Consider the following 14,550-nt stretch of genomic DNA (forward strand, 5'->3'; position numbering starts at 1 on the left):
AGGTCGTATAGCTAGTCTCTGTCTCTATAGCTCTTCTCCCCGGCATCATCTCTCATCGGTGGCGACAAAGAGCGTGGACGAGGCCGCGGTAGCGGAATGCCGCCCTGCGCGTTAATGCGACGTATCATATCGCCGACCTCGGGGTAATCAGGCTCGTCTTTCGGTCTTCTGTCAAATATTCTCATCTCTATGATAGTCAATGGTCGTCTTTCCCAGATATCTCTGTAAATATGATGGTGCGTGAGTGCTCTCGGTGCGTCAACTCTCACGCGATTCTGCTTATCGCCAAGAATCGGCAGAGGTGATGGTAATGATCCCACCTCCTCCTGGAGAAGAAAGTCAAGGAGGACCTGCTGCTGCTCATCTCGTAGTTGGTACACCCTTATCGTCTGACTCTTGCGGCATGGGTGAAAGTAGATGTTGGGTATCTCATCCAGATTTTCAGGGCGCCGATCGAACACAGTCACGCCGCCGAGAATGCGATCCTCAGCCCAGTATCCAACCATATCTGCTACCCCTTCTGGATATATATCGTCGTCAAGATAATCGTGGTGACTGAAAAGGGTTGGCCCAGGCGGAAATCGAGCCATCGTCTCAGATAGCGGCATCTCCCAGTATGTGACAGCGTCAATATCGCCCTGGTGAAGATGAGGTTCGAGTTTATGCAACCAAACAGCTATTTGATGTAACGAAACAGCTACCAACTCAATTAGGCGCATGATGAATGGTTTGGAGACAGGCTCGGCGATTTGAAAGGCCTTTAGAGTCTAAAGGGATGGTTAGTGAGGGCCATCAAAAGGATCAAGCTGCTGGTGATATCGTATCAAGTTCTTTGTCACCGAATCCGGTAGGATGACTCACTTCAGGATCAAACTTGAGACTCGAAGGGCCCCATACTTTGTAGTATTCATGTGCTTTTTCCAAAGCCCCAGGGCACAATGACTCATGGTCATTAATGATGTGTTCTCCCATGATACCGGGAAGTCGACGGTCCCAGGCGACATCCGCAATGGGGAGGCCATCTATAATCTGGGCGTATGTGAACTGCGCTAATTCGGTTGACAGAACATTTCTGATGGCGCGGTCCAATATTTGGCGATGACATTCGGAGGTGATACTTTTGAACGGCACACGGTTGTCGTAGGCGGTGCGCGCAATGTCTCGGAGCTTTTCCTTGTGTGCTTCCAACTGGTCGGGATCCATGGGTGGATTATCAAATGTATCGCTTGGGAGTAGTTATGTTAATAATTGAGATCGCGTATGTGAATGTGAAATCATGACGGAAACGTGCAGATTCGAGATATGGGAGAAGCTGAATCTGAGAGATGCGGACAACAACAGCGCTGCGCTGGCGAAGGTAAATGCCTAACTTCCAAGGCTCCATCAGGTCCCAGTCATGCAAACCAGTTGTAGGACCGCGGCAGAATTGTTTCCCTCCCTTCAACAGATGGTCTCACGTTTTTAAAATGCCCATGACAATTTCCCTGGGCCCAGCAGGCAAGTCGAAATTTGACCGATGAGGACTGACTGAATGAGAGTTGTTGCCGATGGTAGTCAGCCATTACTGGGATGCGTAGCCATAGCCTCGCCCGGTCTTGCACCATTATTTACGAAACAGTGTTGGTTCTGCACAATAACACAGCGTCAAGTCCCCAATTCCTACTGGAAGATTCGAAATTGATAAATCTTCAGGCGGCTATCCAGTGGGGGTCTCATGTCTGGGTGTTACATTTGACAAATATAAATGAATCAAGTCCCAATGAATTCAGGAAAGGACGCATCACTCTCTGTTGCATCTTGACTTTTACCAACACTCGCGATACAGAAGCTCATCACTTCAGAGAACTCTTTCTTTGTGTTACCTTATCTTTCCGAATCATGTCGTTTCGTGGTCCCAGATCTCGTCCTCGTCAGGAGGAGGGAGGCGGGCTCAACAACTTCCGAGTCTTGGATCAATCCCAACCTGATCCTGTGAATATTCCGGATCTGCCACAGTCTTCCAGAACCTTTCGTGTCGCTGCATTTGTCTTCCATTTAGGTATGTCTATGCTCGAGTCTCGCCGAGGCCGGGAAGCCCTGGTAACGCTGATCTCAGACGCCTAGCGGGCGTTTGACCGTCGCGCTCAGGAAACATTCATCCCGAAAAGCAACCTTCAAACAGAATTGAATGAGGCTCGTCGATTTGTTGATATTTTTCTTGCCAAGTGCCGTGCCGAGCCCCCAAACATCATCATTAGTGATAGGGTCACTGGTGAGGGTCTCGCCCAGAGGGTAGATTGGCCAAGCATTCTCGGTTCTCAAATAGGCGATTATAATCCAAAATGGGCTGCAGTGTTCCGGCTGAACAAAACCGTTAGTTTCTCGAGGAACCTTCATTGTACTAAGCTTACCTTTTCCCCACCAGGTCGTCGACAGTGCAGTGAACGCAGCTGAGTGACGAGACATTGAAGCATTGCAGAAGATCCTTTTCTTGCTCAGCATTTCTGTCGCCCATGAGCTTGTGCATATGCTCATGGGATTCATGTTCGAAGATTCTGAAAGGCTCACGCCTCCTGTCATAAATCATCCACCGGGCACTCCGCGAGGTCCAAGAGCTGGTGAATCTGGGCGGTACTGGGAAGCGAAGTTCTTTGGCTGCGTCGTTAAAGCCCATCATGACCCCCGCGATCCCAGAGGCAGCAACCAGGCTGGGATATTCTTCGGCACCTTGGACGGCCGCCGTAGCTTCCCAGTGCAACACCAGATCATCCTGAGATATGTTCAACTAGGTGAGACACGAGACATTTCCCGTCATTCACAGCTTATAATTTCATTACAGATTTCACTGTTCCAACTTTCAGCTCTAATATTGAAACATCTCGAATATCCACTCGTGCGGTCGCCATGCAAGATGTGCGGCGACCTTCTAGGTTTCCTGACATAGGTGGTGACCTGACACCATATTTTGAAATGATTAACTCTTTACCGAGACAAAGAGTTAGTCGCGATGGACTTGAGGAGATTATGCGCATGGCCATTATGCCTGAGTTTGTTCGGCCGGTTTCAGTACGAGTTTAGTTCGTGGTATCTAAGGCTTTGTAGTTCTGCTTAATGGGCTGTTGCTGCTAGAATTCCTTCCCCATAGGCTTGTATACCTGTTGGCGTTTTGTCCCTCGGTTATTATCACTAATTAATCATTTGTAGTCCACCGTGAACCGAGTATCGCTTTAATGCTTAAGTGAACAAAGTCTAAAACTTTCTCAATTGTACACTAGCACATCAAGTTTATAAGTATGTTCAGGCGACGTTTAGGTTAACCATGGAAATCCCTAAAGTTGCCAAAGAAAACAAGGTTCATGGAACACGGGATATTAAACAGGAATTTAATTCGCAAAGCTTGTATTTAATGAGAGTTACACCTTATGCCTTTAAGACCATATACTTAGCAAGTAGCTTCTACCTATGTGCTGATAACTCAAGCTTAAAACACTGATACGTCTCCAACGTTCCTCATGAGTACTCTCAATCTCTATCTTGTCATCTCTAAGGAGCGAGGTCAAGGTCAACCTCGACACTGGATTCTCATGCTTGCAGAGGAAAATGCCACGCATGGGATCTTCTATCGTATAACTGGAGGACCCATGCATGGTAAGCCATATGAAGTTACTATTGAACCCAAGCGCGTTGACAGCCATGGTATTGAGAAGCGTCACTTAATTGCCCAGGTCCTCGAGAAGCATAGGCAGAAGATCAAGGCTGCTGTTCGGCAAGCTCCCCCGCTGTTCTGTCAGCGCTGGATCTTGAACGTTGTCGAGGACTTGGAGAAGCAAGGTGTCGTTCCTAAGGGAACTTGTTCCAAGTGGAATGAAGCCTTGGAAACTGATCCCTTCTCAGATAATGGTGCTCCCTTGAATAAGTTTTCGGGTGGCAGCGATAGTACTGACACTTAGGTCTACATAAGTACGTAGAATTTCTTCTGATTTAGTCGCAGCTGATATATAATATTCATGACTGAGTATGTGATAGACTAATGTGTGTTCGTGTAAGGGTATAGAACCCGAGTTGGACATCAGGGAGCAAAAGCTCTTCTAACTTTCATTATGTTAAAACTGAAGTGTATTTTCTAACCTTATAACTAACTTATAAACTTAATACTACTACTACCTTCTAATTACCCTAAACCTTCTCTTAGCTTTAATAATACTAATATATATATTATTATAAAACTTTCTTTAATTAAGTTAAGCTTTTTTTATATATTAGTATTTTTTAATAATTCTAATAGCTTTATATTATATCTAGAAGTTCTTTTTAATAAATTACCTTTTATACCTTAATTAAGGACTTAATTTATTTCTAGTTTCTTTTTTTAATTAACTTTATAGTCTTCTTATATCTAGCTTTATTATTAAAAAAGGCTTTTAATACCTCCCTTTTTTACTTAATAGCTTTTTTAATTTCTTAAAAAAATCCTTAAATAATATAAGTAAAGGTATATATATTAAAAATAGCTAACTATTAAATAAAGTTATTTAAAAGCTTATTTTATTCTTTAAATTTAATAGCTTTAAAAATTTTATCTTTTTTATTTTTAATAGCTTTAAAACTATTTTCTTTTTTAAAAGTCTATTAATAATCTTTAATATTATTAAGGTTAAAGGGAATTCTATTAATATATTACTACTAGAATTTATTTAAATTTACTATATAAATAAGCTTTTATTTAAGTATATATATTACTATATTACTTTATTATTATCTTATATTTAGTTATCTTAAGAGATATATTAAAGCTTTTTATAGCTTATAATAGTAAGAAAATAAGTTATTTTTTAAGTTTTAATAATATTAGTATTTTACTATAGCTATTAGTTAGTTATTATAGTATTAATATCTAAGTTATAGGCTTAAAGTGTTATTTATAGTTAAGATTTATAGCTATAAGCTTATTCTAGCAGAGAGAACCTAGCTCTTCTAACTTTAGGCTAGAGTACCAAAAGCTAGTCTAAGGACCCATTGAGTATACACTAAATTTACCTAAGTCTTTCTGCATTTTAGGATAGGTAACATTAATTTTATTCGTCGAGTCTTCCTCCATTGTAACAAGGAGCAGTAATCTACCGGCCATACAAGATCGGCTTCTCTTCTCAAGAACCCCATTCCAATGTCTCACCGACCTCCATCGTCGTAGTCTCGGTTGCGCCTACAGATCTTATTCGACCTTATGGAGTAACTGAAGCTCTACAGCTTACACCAGACCATCCACGTATCCTTCCGTAGTGAAGCAAATCTCGGTGCCAAGCTCCAACTCGCTCCTATCAGGCACAACAGCACTCTCTGGGAGCCACCTCCCGCTTTTCAGGCGACACAATGCCGCAATAGTGCTTAGAAAGTCTCTGGTGTAAGCTTGGTTAGACCGGTCCTCCAACACTTGAAGGTTGTCTATAAAATCATGCACCAATCTCGGGCACAGCTCACGCACATCGCGGATCAACTGGAGGGTCTCGCTGACGTCCAATGTCCCTCGTGCGAGGGTTGCGAAGCGAGCAGGAGATAGGTCTGCCCGGGAATAACCCCTCTCTGGCATTAGCTGGATGAGTTGTATGACAACTGAGGCCAGAAATGCTTCAAGCTCAACTCTCTTGGGCGTCCCCGAAGCGTCATGATTTGTGAAGGTGCAAAAATAGGCGACAAAGGGGATGTTATGAGTTCGTGCCAATGCCGTAAGAGATACAGCCGTCATGGAATTTTGGCTCGGTCGTGAGACGTCATAAGGGCCATGAATCCAGAAATTGGTTGGGCTCAGATCTCGAAGCCAGGTTTGCAAGCGACGGTGAACTTGTCTATCGAACTGGAGGAGTGATGCTTGCTTGGCAGCCTCTGTTAGACGTTCAACCTGATGCTTCCATTGAATAGTGAAGTGGGCTAGCTCTGCCTGGATCTCTGCACGGTTGTACCTGCAATGCGCTTGTCGGCTCGGGAGAGCTTCCAATCGCGGTGATGGCGGTTGAATGTCATCACCGACCACTGCATCAGAACGTCCTTCTGCTGTTGTTTTAACCATGCTTTTACAAGGGCTGATTGGGGTCTTTCCAGGTCGAAGAATTGTTGTTGCTCTAATAATTGTTGGAGCGACTCGCCGAGAAATAGTCTTTGTTCAATTGATTTGGCAAGCGATACAAGAGTTCCTTTTAACTCTGAATCAGCACCTCCAAACTCTCAGTGGTGCGGTGTCGAAAGTCAAGGATAACGTGGCGTTCCATACGGCGTTCAATAACCAACATTCGTTCTTTTTTCGCAGTGAAGAGCCTGTTGAATGCGCCATCATCGAAGCTGGTGAGGAATTGTTTCCAGCCACACTTGGGCCATTTGTTGAAGACCTCTGTAAAGAACTCAAAGACAATGACTTAAAGTTCCTGAATGTACTGCCGAAGTGATGGAATATTTCCATGCTCCATCATTTGACGGTTCCAGAAATCAACATCATGGCTCTCCGACTCTGTTCGAGGAGAACGACTTCCTCCTGGAACAAAAGCATTTGCCAGTTCCCGCCCCTCTGACAAAAGTTGTGCCCATTCATCTCGTAACGAGTTCAGTCGCTCTCGGTTTCTGTCAAAAGCCACTTTGGCTCCCAGTGCTCGGCCAAAGCCCAGGTCTTCTTTGGCATGATCTGGTATCTTCTCAAACCCGGAACAGACGTCTACGTGCAACTTGATGGATCGACGCATGCTGCAACTGTGATGGGAGTCAAACGCACTGATGTCTCTTAGCCCGAGGTATGGGGGAGTGGGGGTGACGGGTCGTGGCTCGACCTCTGGCGGCTCGAAACCGATGGCTCCAGACTGCATCGAAATTTCATTTCCGCAAGGATAAATCCTTATTCAGGACTTCGAGATGTCACTAATCTTTAAGTGTGTCCGGTGTCTATATGGGACGCATATGATGGCGGCGAGCGACGTCGAAAGATTTTATGCCGCGCTGCAAAACTCTTCAAGGCGCTTCAGCGAGGCAATCTCTTCGTCGATTACCAGGGACCCATCAAAAAACCGCCCAATATGTAAGACTTGGGCTTGAGGGAAAATGTCAGCTATCTCACTGACACCTCTATAGTATACGGGAAAGGTGTTTATCGATCATCGAAGAGGGCGTGCAGAATCTGATTTCAATGGGAACCTTTCTCAACAGGTCAGAGACTACTCAAACATGTTCAGGGACTATGATGGGATTCTTCTCCATAACGATAGGTCATCCTACACTGCCCAAAACAGTCAAAAATGTTGCCAAAGCCCCCAGCTCAGAACGACCAGCAGTAACGCCAGAATCAACGGGGAGGAGTCGCAAGAATCTGACACTGACTTGCGTCGGCCACTCCTTGCTCTCACAGTAGCTGATATCGGCACGGTCGATACACTCGTTGAAGGCGAGCTTATGAAATGGTTTGATCTTACGGAAGCCTGGAACGCAGTGCTTCTTATTGATGAAGCCGATATCTTCCTCGAACGAAGGCAGAATCGAGGCCTCGCTCGAAACGGGCTGGTATCAGGTAAGTTCGCTGCCTAGTGTTTGCCTCACTATCGGCGATGCAAGGTACTAAAATTTACCCACAGCCTTCCTTAAAAGGATGGAGTACTTTAAGGGTTTGCTGTTCCTGACTACCAATCGCGTTGGACAAATAGACGACGCCTTCATCTCACGCGTACACGTCGCAATCGGATACCAGGCCCTCGACGAAGAGACCAGACGAAAAGTTTGGAATGGCTTTTTTCGCAAGCCGGTGCGCGATCGCGCTGGCAAGGTACAGATCGTACCAGACGCAAAGAAATGGGTTCTTGGCACCGTTGGGGAGACGAGCTTCAACGGGGGAGACATTCGCAATGCATTACAGACAGCCATCACCCTAGCAGAGTTTGAAAGCGAAGAAGACCCGGAGTATGATGCTGCATTGGTGACAGTTGTCCATAAGGCTCATTTCCAGAAGGTTCTGGAGATGTGCAATCGATTCCGCAGTTATGTGACAAGTATACGGAGGGAAGACGAGATGAAGTGAGCTCAAGGGCGTGGAGATCGGAATGATTATGGCAATGAATTTGATAGTAGGATGTGCTAATTGCTCATCACTACCGACCGCTTTAACATAACTGGGATCAACCTATGTCGTGACCGGTTGTCAGAAGCCAGTCTCGGTAACTCTGACATAAGGACATTTTTAAACCCTGAAGAGGTTTCATGGTAAGGACTGGTTTTCGTTTGCTGATGCTGGCGTTGGAAAGCGGAGGAATATCTGTGTAAACAAAAAATACAATGTGCAAAGACAGTAAACATCGAGTGCATGCGACAAGGATGATATGTTTGTCGTGAAGCTGCTTGGCCTTGGATAGGGCGGTGGGTCGTGGGCCATCAAGAGGCAGAATTAGTGGCCGGGGTCCCATCATTAACCAATAAAGCCGTCATCGTATAGGGGTCAGTACATCAGTTTGTGGCTATTAAAAGCACTGAAAACGCAAGTTCGAGTCTTGCTGACGGCAAACCTCTTCTTTTTGCTTCTCGTTACTCGAAATGGCTTCGCATCAAGGCCGTGTTGACTTTTTGTGCTTGCCTAGAAATGCCTCAGCGTGGGTGCATTACAGGGCGCAAAATTGATTGCCCAATATATAATATAATATGATCTGATTGAGTGCTTAGCACGCTTGTATCGCGCGTCTTGGAGTCGGTTAGCGGACTGCTCCTATCATCGTCTCAATTTGAGCAATTGTGGGTATGACAAATGATGGCTTCTCCCAGAAATTCAGCTGCGAGAAAAACAATTGGCTAACTCTTGATTCAAAAGCTCAAAATCTTATCACTATGTGAGACAAAGATAATTCATTCCATACGTAGTAGTACATCATCGAAACGACTGTTCAGAATAAGATATTGATTCTGGTGCCGGGTAAGCGATGACATACTAGCAACGCTCTCAGCGGCTCCATTGTCGCCTCCAAGACCCCCAAATTCGCTGTCTCGAAACAAGTTAGCTAAGCGTAATTGGTTTAGTGGTAAAATTCTCCGTTGCCATTCGAGCAGCGTCGGGGAGCCCAGGGTTCGATTCCCTGATTACGCATTTCTTTTGCTGTTTCTTCATCTTTTTGCAATATGTTTCAACTGCCGTGATGTCCCCATGATCACTCGAAATGTTTTGAACTTTATTGACGACGCGTCGTAAAGTCTAAACTGTCGCGTGGCAGCTTACCCTACAAGAATCAACTGCGCTGTGGCTGGTGCGGCGCAACTCCCTTGTGGCGCCCTTACCACAACGGGCTAGACCGTTTGCAGATCTTACCTCACTTTAGTAATGGCGAGCATGGATCGTATCAAGGACACTCTGTACGACTTCAGCCTCCCTTGATTCACCTCATCATTTCAAACTCTCACACAACATTCCCCCTCATCACGCGCCATTTGAAATCTCCAACATTTGCGCGCGCATGAATGCTTCCAATCGCTAGATCACGACAATCCGTCAGCATGGGCGGGCAACAGCCGGATCTGCTGCCTCGCTCCGAGTACGAAGATAAGCCCTCATCGTCAGCACCAGCCTCGCGCTTCAATAGAGACAAGATCAGGTGCCTTGACGGCTTGCGCGGAATCGCATGTCTTCTTGTCTTCAATTATCATTTCTTCTGGCCTTGGACGCCTGCTATCATGTTAGGCTATGGCGCGTTCCCTCCGCGTGCGCCTGAGCCGTATTGGGGATTGCAGTCGTTACCAATTATTTGCCTTTTGCATCGTGGACGTGCTATGGTTGCTATTTTCTTCGCCATCTCTGGTTATGTTATCTGTCGCCATATTCTTCGCTTGATCCATGAGCGCAAGCTTGATACTGCTTATCAGAAGCTTGCTTCATCTGTTTTCCGACGTGTCTTTCGCCTCTATATTCCTCCCACCATCAGCATGTTCCTTGTCGCCGTGCTAGCTCAAATCGGTGTCTTCAAGTCCGAGTTCGCCATTTACAAGGGTCCTGACTCTCATTACATCAATGCGACGATTACTCATGCCGATTTGGCCGAGGGTAACTTTTGTGCTAATGGCACCGCTGTGAGAGGAGCTACAGGTATCGCGAACTACTTGGGAATAGAAACCACAGCGTATCTCCGCAATACCACCGGATATCCTGAAGGAAACACCACAGAATGGACAGACATGCTCCTCTGTGTCAATCACACAACGCGATCGTATGGACCGTCTCAGCTCTACACCTTGGAATCAGAGTATGAGGCCCAGTTCCCCAAGAACGACACCAACTCCACCAAGTCTGTTAAGGACGACACTAGTATGGAGCGACTCGCAGCTCTCAGCTACCTGGATGACGAAGACGATCTCGATCTCACCTTCGGTAATGCCACCAACGCCACCAATCCACTGAACCTTACTTGGGTTCAGATGGGAGGCTCATGGGAGGAGCATCCATTCATCCACCCGAACTTGACATACGCGATGAAGAACTTTACTAGATCCTACGCCGAGTGGGCCAACCCCTTCAACTTCGGTCACTATCATACACGCTATGATCCGCACACTTTCACAATTCCGATGGAGTTCCGTGGTTCGATGGTGATCTACATCTTCCTGCTCGGTACAGCTGCCATCAAGGCGAAATGGCGAACGAGAATCGGCTGCTTCCTCTCTGCGTACAGTCTCTTCATCGGAAGATGGGACATGGCGACTTTCTTGGGCGGTATGTTGCTTTCAGAGCATGATGTTCGACGTTCATCAGATCTGCCACCCTCGGCTACTGGCGTGAAGGGTCGCGCAGGAGATTTCCAACGAACAACAAAGGGAACAGCGCTGCGATGGGCTGGCATCGTCCTGGCGTTGTATTTATTGTCGTATCCCGACTCTGGCGCTGAGTACACGCCTGGTTTCGCCTATCTTTCAACCTGGGTTCCTAAGTACTACACGCCGCTGTCTGGATGGATGTTCTACGAGGCGATGGGCGCAGTGCTCCTCGTTGCGTGCATCCTGCGAAGTCCAGTGCTCGTTCGCTTGCTTGAAAGCCGCCTCCCGCAGTATCTCGGCAAAGTCAGCTTCTCGCTCTATCTTGTCCATGGACCTGTGCTGCATAGCTTGGGCTTTTGGATTATGCCGAGACTGTTTGACAGCTTCGGTAAGACGGGCGGATATGCGATCGGTTGGGTTGTTCTGCTGGCCATCACGTTTTACTTGACGGATCTGTGGAACAAAAAGATTGATGGCTGGAGTGTAACGGTCGGAAGACGAGTGGAGAAGGCGCTTTCAGAGGACTGAGCTCAGGTGACGTTACTGTGAAGTTTGGTGGTAAACAAAAGAGGGGACGTGTGATGGAAATCACAGGACAATTGGGTGATTCATGGCGGTGACATGTAGAGTACTGACTGCATTTATGCGCGTTTTGCATCTGGAGAATGTTTTCTTAGGTTTCATATCGGTTTAAAAATTGCGAATAACAAACTTTTGGATCATGTACCTCGAACGCGGGCGTTGGAGCGGGCGCATGTTGCACCGCTTTTGAAGTTTCGAAGTTAATCCAGGCACCGGTTTCGGCAACGGCTGAAGCGCAAGGAGATCCCAAATCGCGGCAGTTGAGCTTGTCTGATCCACCTTTTGACATGAGGTTGTTGATCTGGGCGCCAAAAAGGGTAGAGGACGGAGCACTTCTGCATGTCGTGCACCCGCATGTTGGTGTCATAAGCGAGCTCGGCTTTCGTAAGGTCATTGCAAAGAGACATTTAGCATCATAACATGATAAGCTAGTGATGAAGCTGAGGCATTCTTTTCGAGAATATTCGTAGCTCAAGCTTGCGATTCTGACGATGCGACGTCGTTGTTCTTACGTCACCCCCACTGAGGGACCTAGCGATGTCGGCCCCATCAATCTCTTATCAGATCGCAGCGTCCTGACATCATCACCATTTCAGATTCTCGCTTCTTTCACCAACCAAAAGTTTCGCAAAAATGTCCTCTCAGCCCTCACTCCTCGCCGCCACGGCCAAGGTACGATCCATTCTATCGTGCGATGTGCTCGCTAACATTCGCAGCTCAACAATGGCCTCATCATTCCCCGCATCCAACTTGGTCTCTACATGATGTCCACCAAAGAAGCCACCGATGCAGTTCGCCAAGGTCTCCTCACCGGCTACCGCGGTTTCGACTGCGCGCAGATGTATCACAATGAGCGCCAGGCCGGTAAAGCCATCAGTGACTTTCTCGCCAGTAGTGAGAACACGGCTGGTTTGAAGCGCGAGGATATTTGGTACACTTCCAAGCTCGCCAGCTGCGACGAGTCGTATGATGCTGTGCGACGATCTGTCAAGAAATCTGTCGAGGCTTCAGGCTTGGGATACATTGACTTGTTCCTTCTTCATAGTCCATACGGTGGGAAGACAGCCAGACTTACGAGCTGGAAGGCGCTGGAGGATGCCGTTGATGCGGGTGAGATTCGTTCTGCTGGCGTCAGCAACTTTGGCTCTGCTCATGTAAGTCTCATGTCTCCCGCTGCGCATTCAAGATACTGACACTCTCAAGATCGAGGAACTCATGGCCTCCAACCCTCGCATCCCGCCCGTGATCAACCAGATCGAAGTTCACCCTTTCAACACCCAAGAAGAAATCCGCGCCACTTGCGCCGAACATAACATCGCCATCGAGGCCTACGCTCCTCTCGCTCGCGCTGAGCGCATGGATCACCCTGCCATTGTCAAAATGGCCAAGAAGTACTCCGTCACACCTGCCCAAATATTTGTCAAGTATGGCTCCTAATTTGTACCGCGTTTTGTGTACTGACGTTCTCTAGGTGGGGGCTTCAACATGACTTCATCACTCTTCCCAAGAGTACTAAGCAGAAGCGTATGATCGAGAACGCAAGCGTTGATGGATTTGAGATTTCGGAGGATGATATGAAGGAGCTGGATGGTTTGGATGAGCATTTGGTTACTGACTGGTGAGTATCCCTTTCTTCGTAGTGGTTTGAGTCGAAGACTAACAACTGGATAGGGACCCCACGGACGCGCCATGAATTTGAACTCGCTCGACACATACAAATACAACTATATTACAAAGAGGCATTCATCTTGTTGTTGCGGAGAGATCTTCATTCACAGTTGATATGTTTTCAGTCCTGAACTTTGAACTGCATGGGAGGGATTCGTACAAAATGCTCATGAATATGTGACAAGAAATAGATACGTAGAAAGGATACGGCCAGGGCTCATGGAGATGTCGCAGTGTGCCAATAAAATACGAACTATTCTTGCGATAGACGGCGTGGCGATGTTGAATCTGGTGATACCGTTTGTGGTGTTTCGCCACGACAACAAAGCGGATATCATGCCTCGCACCCACGCTATGGGGATAAGTCTAGTCACGATAGACTGAAGGTAATGAACAATAAGAGAGAAACCATTAATTCTACTGGTGCAGAGCTTTTCAAAGTCTCCAGGCAATTGGGCAGTGCGGCGATTCCCCCACTATTCCGGGTACTATTACCAAGTATCTTTCACTTTGACTCTTCTGGAAGATCGCTTAGGCCAGCTCTTTTCTCAAATTGAGTGGCACTGAGTCTGTAGGAAAGTCCTCGGGTCGGATCAACCTGACCGTGGGTATTACTTGATACCTAAAGCTTATGATGTCTCAACGAGACATATCGAGCCAACACACTGAAAACTCCCATTTGACTTCGAGCCTTTGGACGGCTGGCCGTACGTGTCTTAGCTTGATTTATCCAAGGCTAAGTAAATTGGCGTTCACTTAACCAAACAAACTTGACCTTTTCACGGTCTCCGAACCTCATTTATTTGCTCACTTTGGTGCGAAGCTGGCCGTCACGTAGAAATTGGTTGTTATTATGGTATCATGTCTCAAATGTTTGCTAGATGTGTCATTTGCAGTTGAGGCTTGTGGCTGAGAGCTTGAATCAGCAGACAGAACTTAGCTGGTCGTCACAAAGTCAAATATCGAGATTAGGCTTCAGTCACAGGTTAAACTTGGAGTCAGTTATGCAAGAATTGCCGGGCTGAACTGCGTGGCAACAGTGGACTCTACAAATCACAGAGTAAGATTTAACCTTATACTATGCTCTGTACCTAAGGTAGGTACTGTAGGCAGCAATCAGCTGGGATATAAAGGAACGCCGCTCCCCACCCTTTGAGTCCCAAATCTCGACGAACAATCTCGACTCTCAAAAACACATTACGGCGTTCGATCGACTATTCATACTTAACACCAATCTCAAACCCTCAAAATGGATCCTTTCCGACGCCTCCCTTTGGAGATTCGGGAAATGATCATATCGAATTTAGAATCCAACGAAGTTTTCTGGTGCCTTCGTCAAGCATCCCCCGTTTTCTGGCGCGCATCCCAGACCAGCAAGTTACTAAAAGCTTGGGACACCCTCCAAAAGGAGCTGGGCTACCACCAGTTTTCGCAAGTCTTGTTGCTTGTGAAATACCCGAAGATGGAGAAACCCATTTTACAGGATGAGCATCCTCTTCTGATGCCAGATATATTCTTACGGGACCCGCTTTTCACGCCAGAGCAACATTTGATCTTCGAGATGTA

The 14,550-nt window shown here is 46.6% G+C and overlaps 5 protein-coding genes and 2 non-coding genes across 7 annotated transcripts; 6 read left to right on the top strand and 1 right to left on the bottom strand.

The window, feature by feature from the left end:
• Positions 1–11: 11 nt before the first annotated feature.
• On the bottom strand, positions 12–1,203 carry J7337_012725 (uncharacterized protein; the record flags this gene model as incomplete). Its single annotated transcript, XM_044830230.1, has 2 exons — positions 12–767; positions 862–1,203. 2 exons carry the CDS (start codon positions 1,201–1,203, stop codon positions 12–14), a joined length of 1,098 nt encoding a protein of 365 aa, XP_044675146.1.
• A 2,288-nt stretch (positions 1,204–3,491) lies between these two features.
• J7337_012726 (uncharacterized protein) lies at positions 3,492–4,010 on the top strand (the record flags this gene model as incomplete). The annotated part of the gene is made up of 2 exons (XM_044830231.1): positions 3,492–3,915; positions 4,006–4,010. The coding sequence occupies 2 exons, from the start codon at positions 3,492–3,494 to the stop codon at positions 4,008–4,010; spliced, it is 429 nt and encodes a 142-aa protein (XP_044675147.1).
• A 3,172-nt stretch (positions 4,011–7,182) lies between these two features.
• Positions 7,183–8,026, top strand: J7337_012727 (uncharacterized protein; the record flags this gene model as incomplete). Its single annotated transcript, XM_044830232.1, has 2 exons — positions 7,183–7,522; positions 7,587–8,026. The coding sequence occupies 2 exons, from the start codon at positions 7,183–7,185 to the stop codon at positions 8,024–8,026; spliced, it is 780 nt and encodes a 259-aa protein (XP_044675148.1).
• A 396-nt stretch (positions 8,027–8,422) lies between these two features.
• On the top strand, positions 8,423–8,504 carry J7337_012728. Its single transcript has one exon. It is a non-coding gene; the product is annotated as a tRNA-His (tRNA).
• Positions 8,505–8,997: 493 nt separating this feature from the next.
• Positions 8,998–9,079, top strand: J7337_012729. Its single transcript has one exon. It is a non-coding gene; the product is annotated as a tRNA-Gly (tRNA).
• A 404-nt stretch (positions 9,080–9,483) lies between these two features.
• On the top strand, positions 9,484–11,262 carry J7337_012730 (uncharacterized protein; the record flags this gene model as incomplete). Its single annotated transcript, XM_044830233.1, has 1 exon — positions 9,484–11,262. One exon carries the CDS (start codon positions 9,484–9,486, stop codon positions 11,260–11,262), a length of 1,779 nt encoding a protein of 592 aa, XP_044675149.1.
• A 687-nt stretch (positions 11,263–11,949) lies between these two features.
• Positions 11,950–13,009, top strand: J7337_012731 (uncharacterized protein; the record flags this gene model as incomplete). The annotated part of the gene is made up of 5 exons (XM_044830234.1): positions 11,950–11,988; positions 12,033–12,470; positions 12,520–12,740; positions 12,788–12,934; positions 12,988–13,009. The coding sequence occupies 5 exons, from the start codon at positions 11,950–11,952 to the stop codon at positions 13,007–13,009; spliced, it is 867 nt and encodes a 288-aa protein (XP_044675150.1).
• Positions 13,010–14,550: the final 1,541 nt, after the last annotated feature.

The sequence above is a fragment of the Fusarium musae genome, chromosome 10 (genome assembly GCF_019915245.1).
Source record: "Fusarium musae strain F31 chromosome 10, whole genome shotgun sequence".
Lineage (NCBI taxonomy): Eukaryota > Fungi > Ascomycota > Sordariomycetes > Hypocreales > Nectriaceae > Fusarium > Fusarium musae.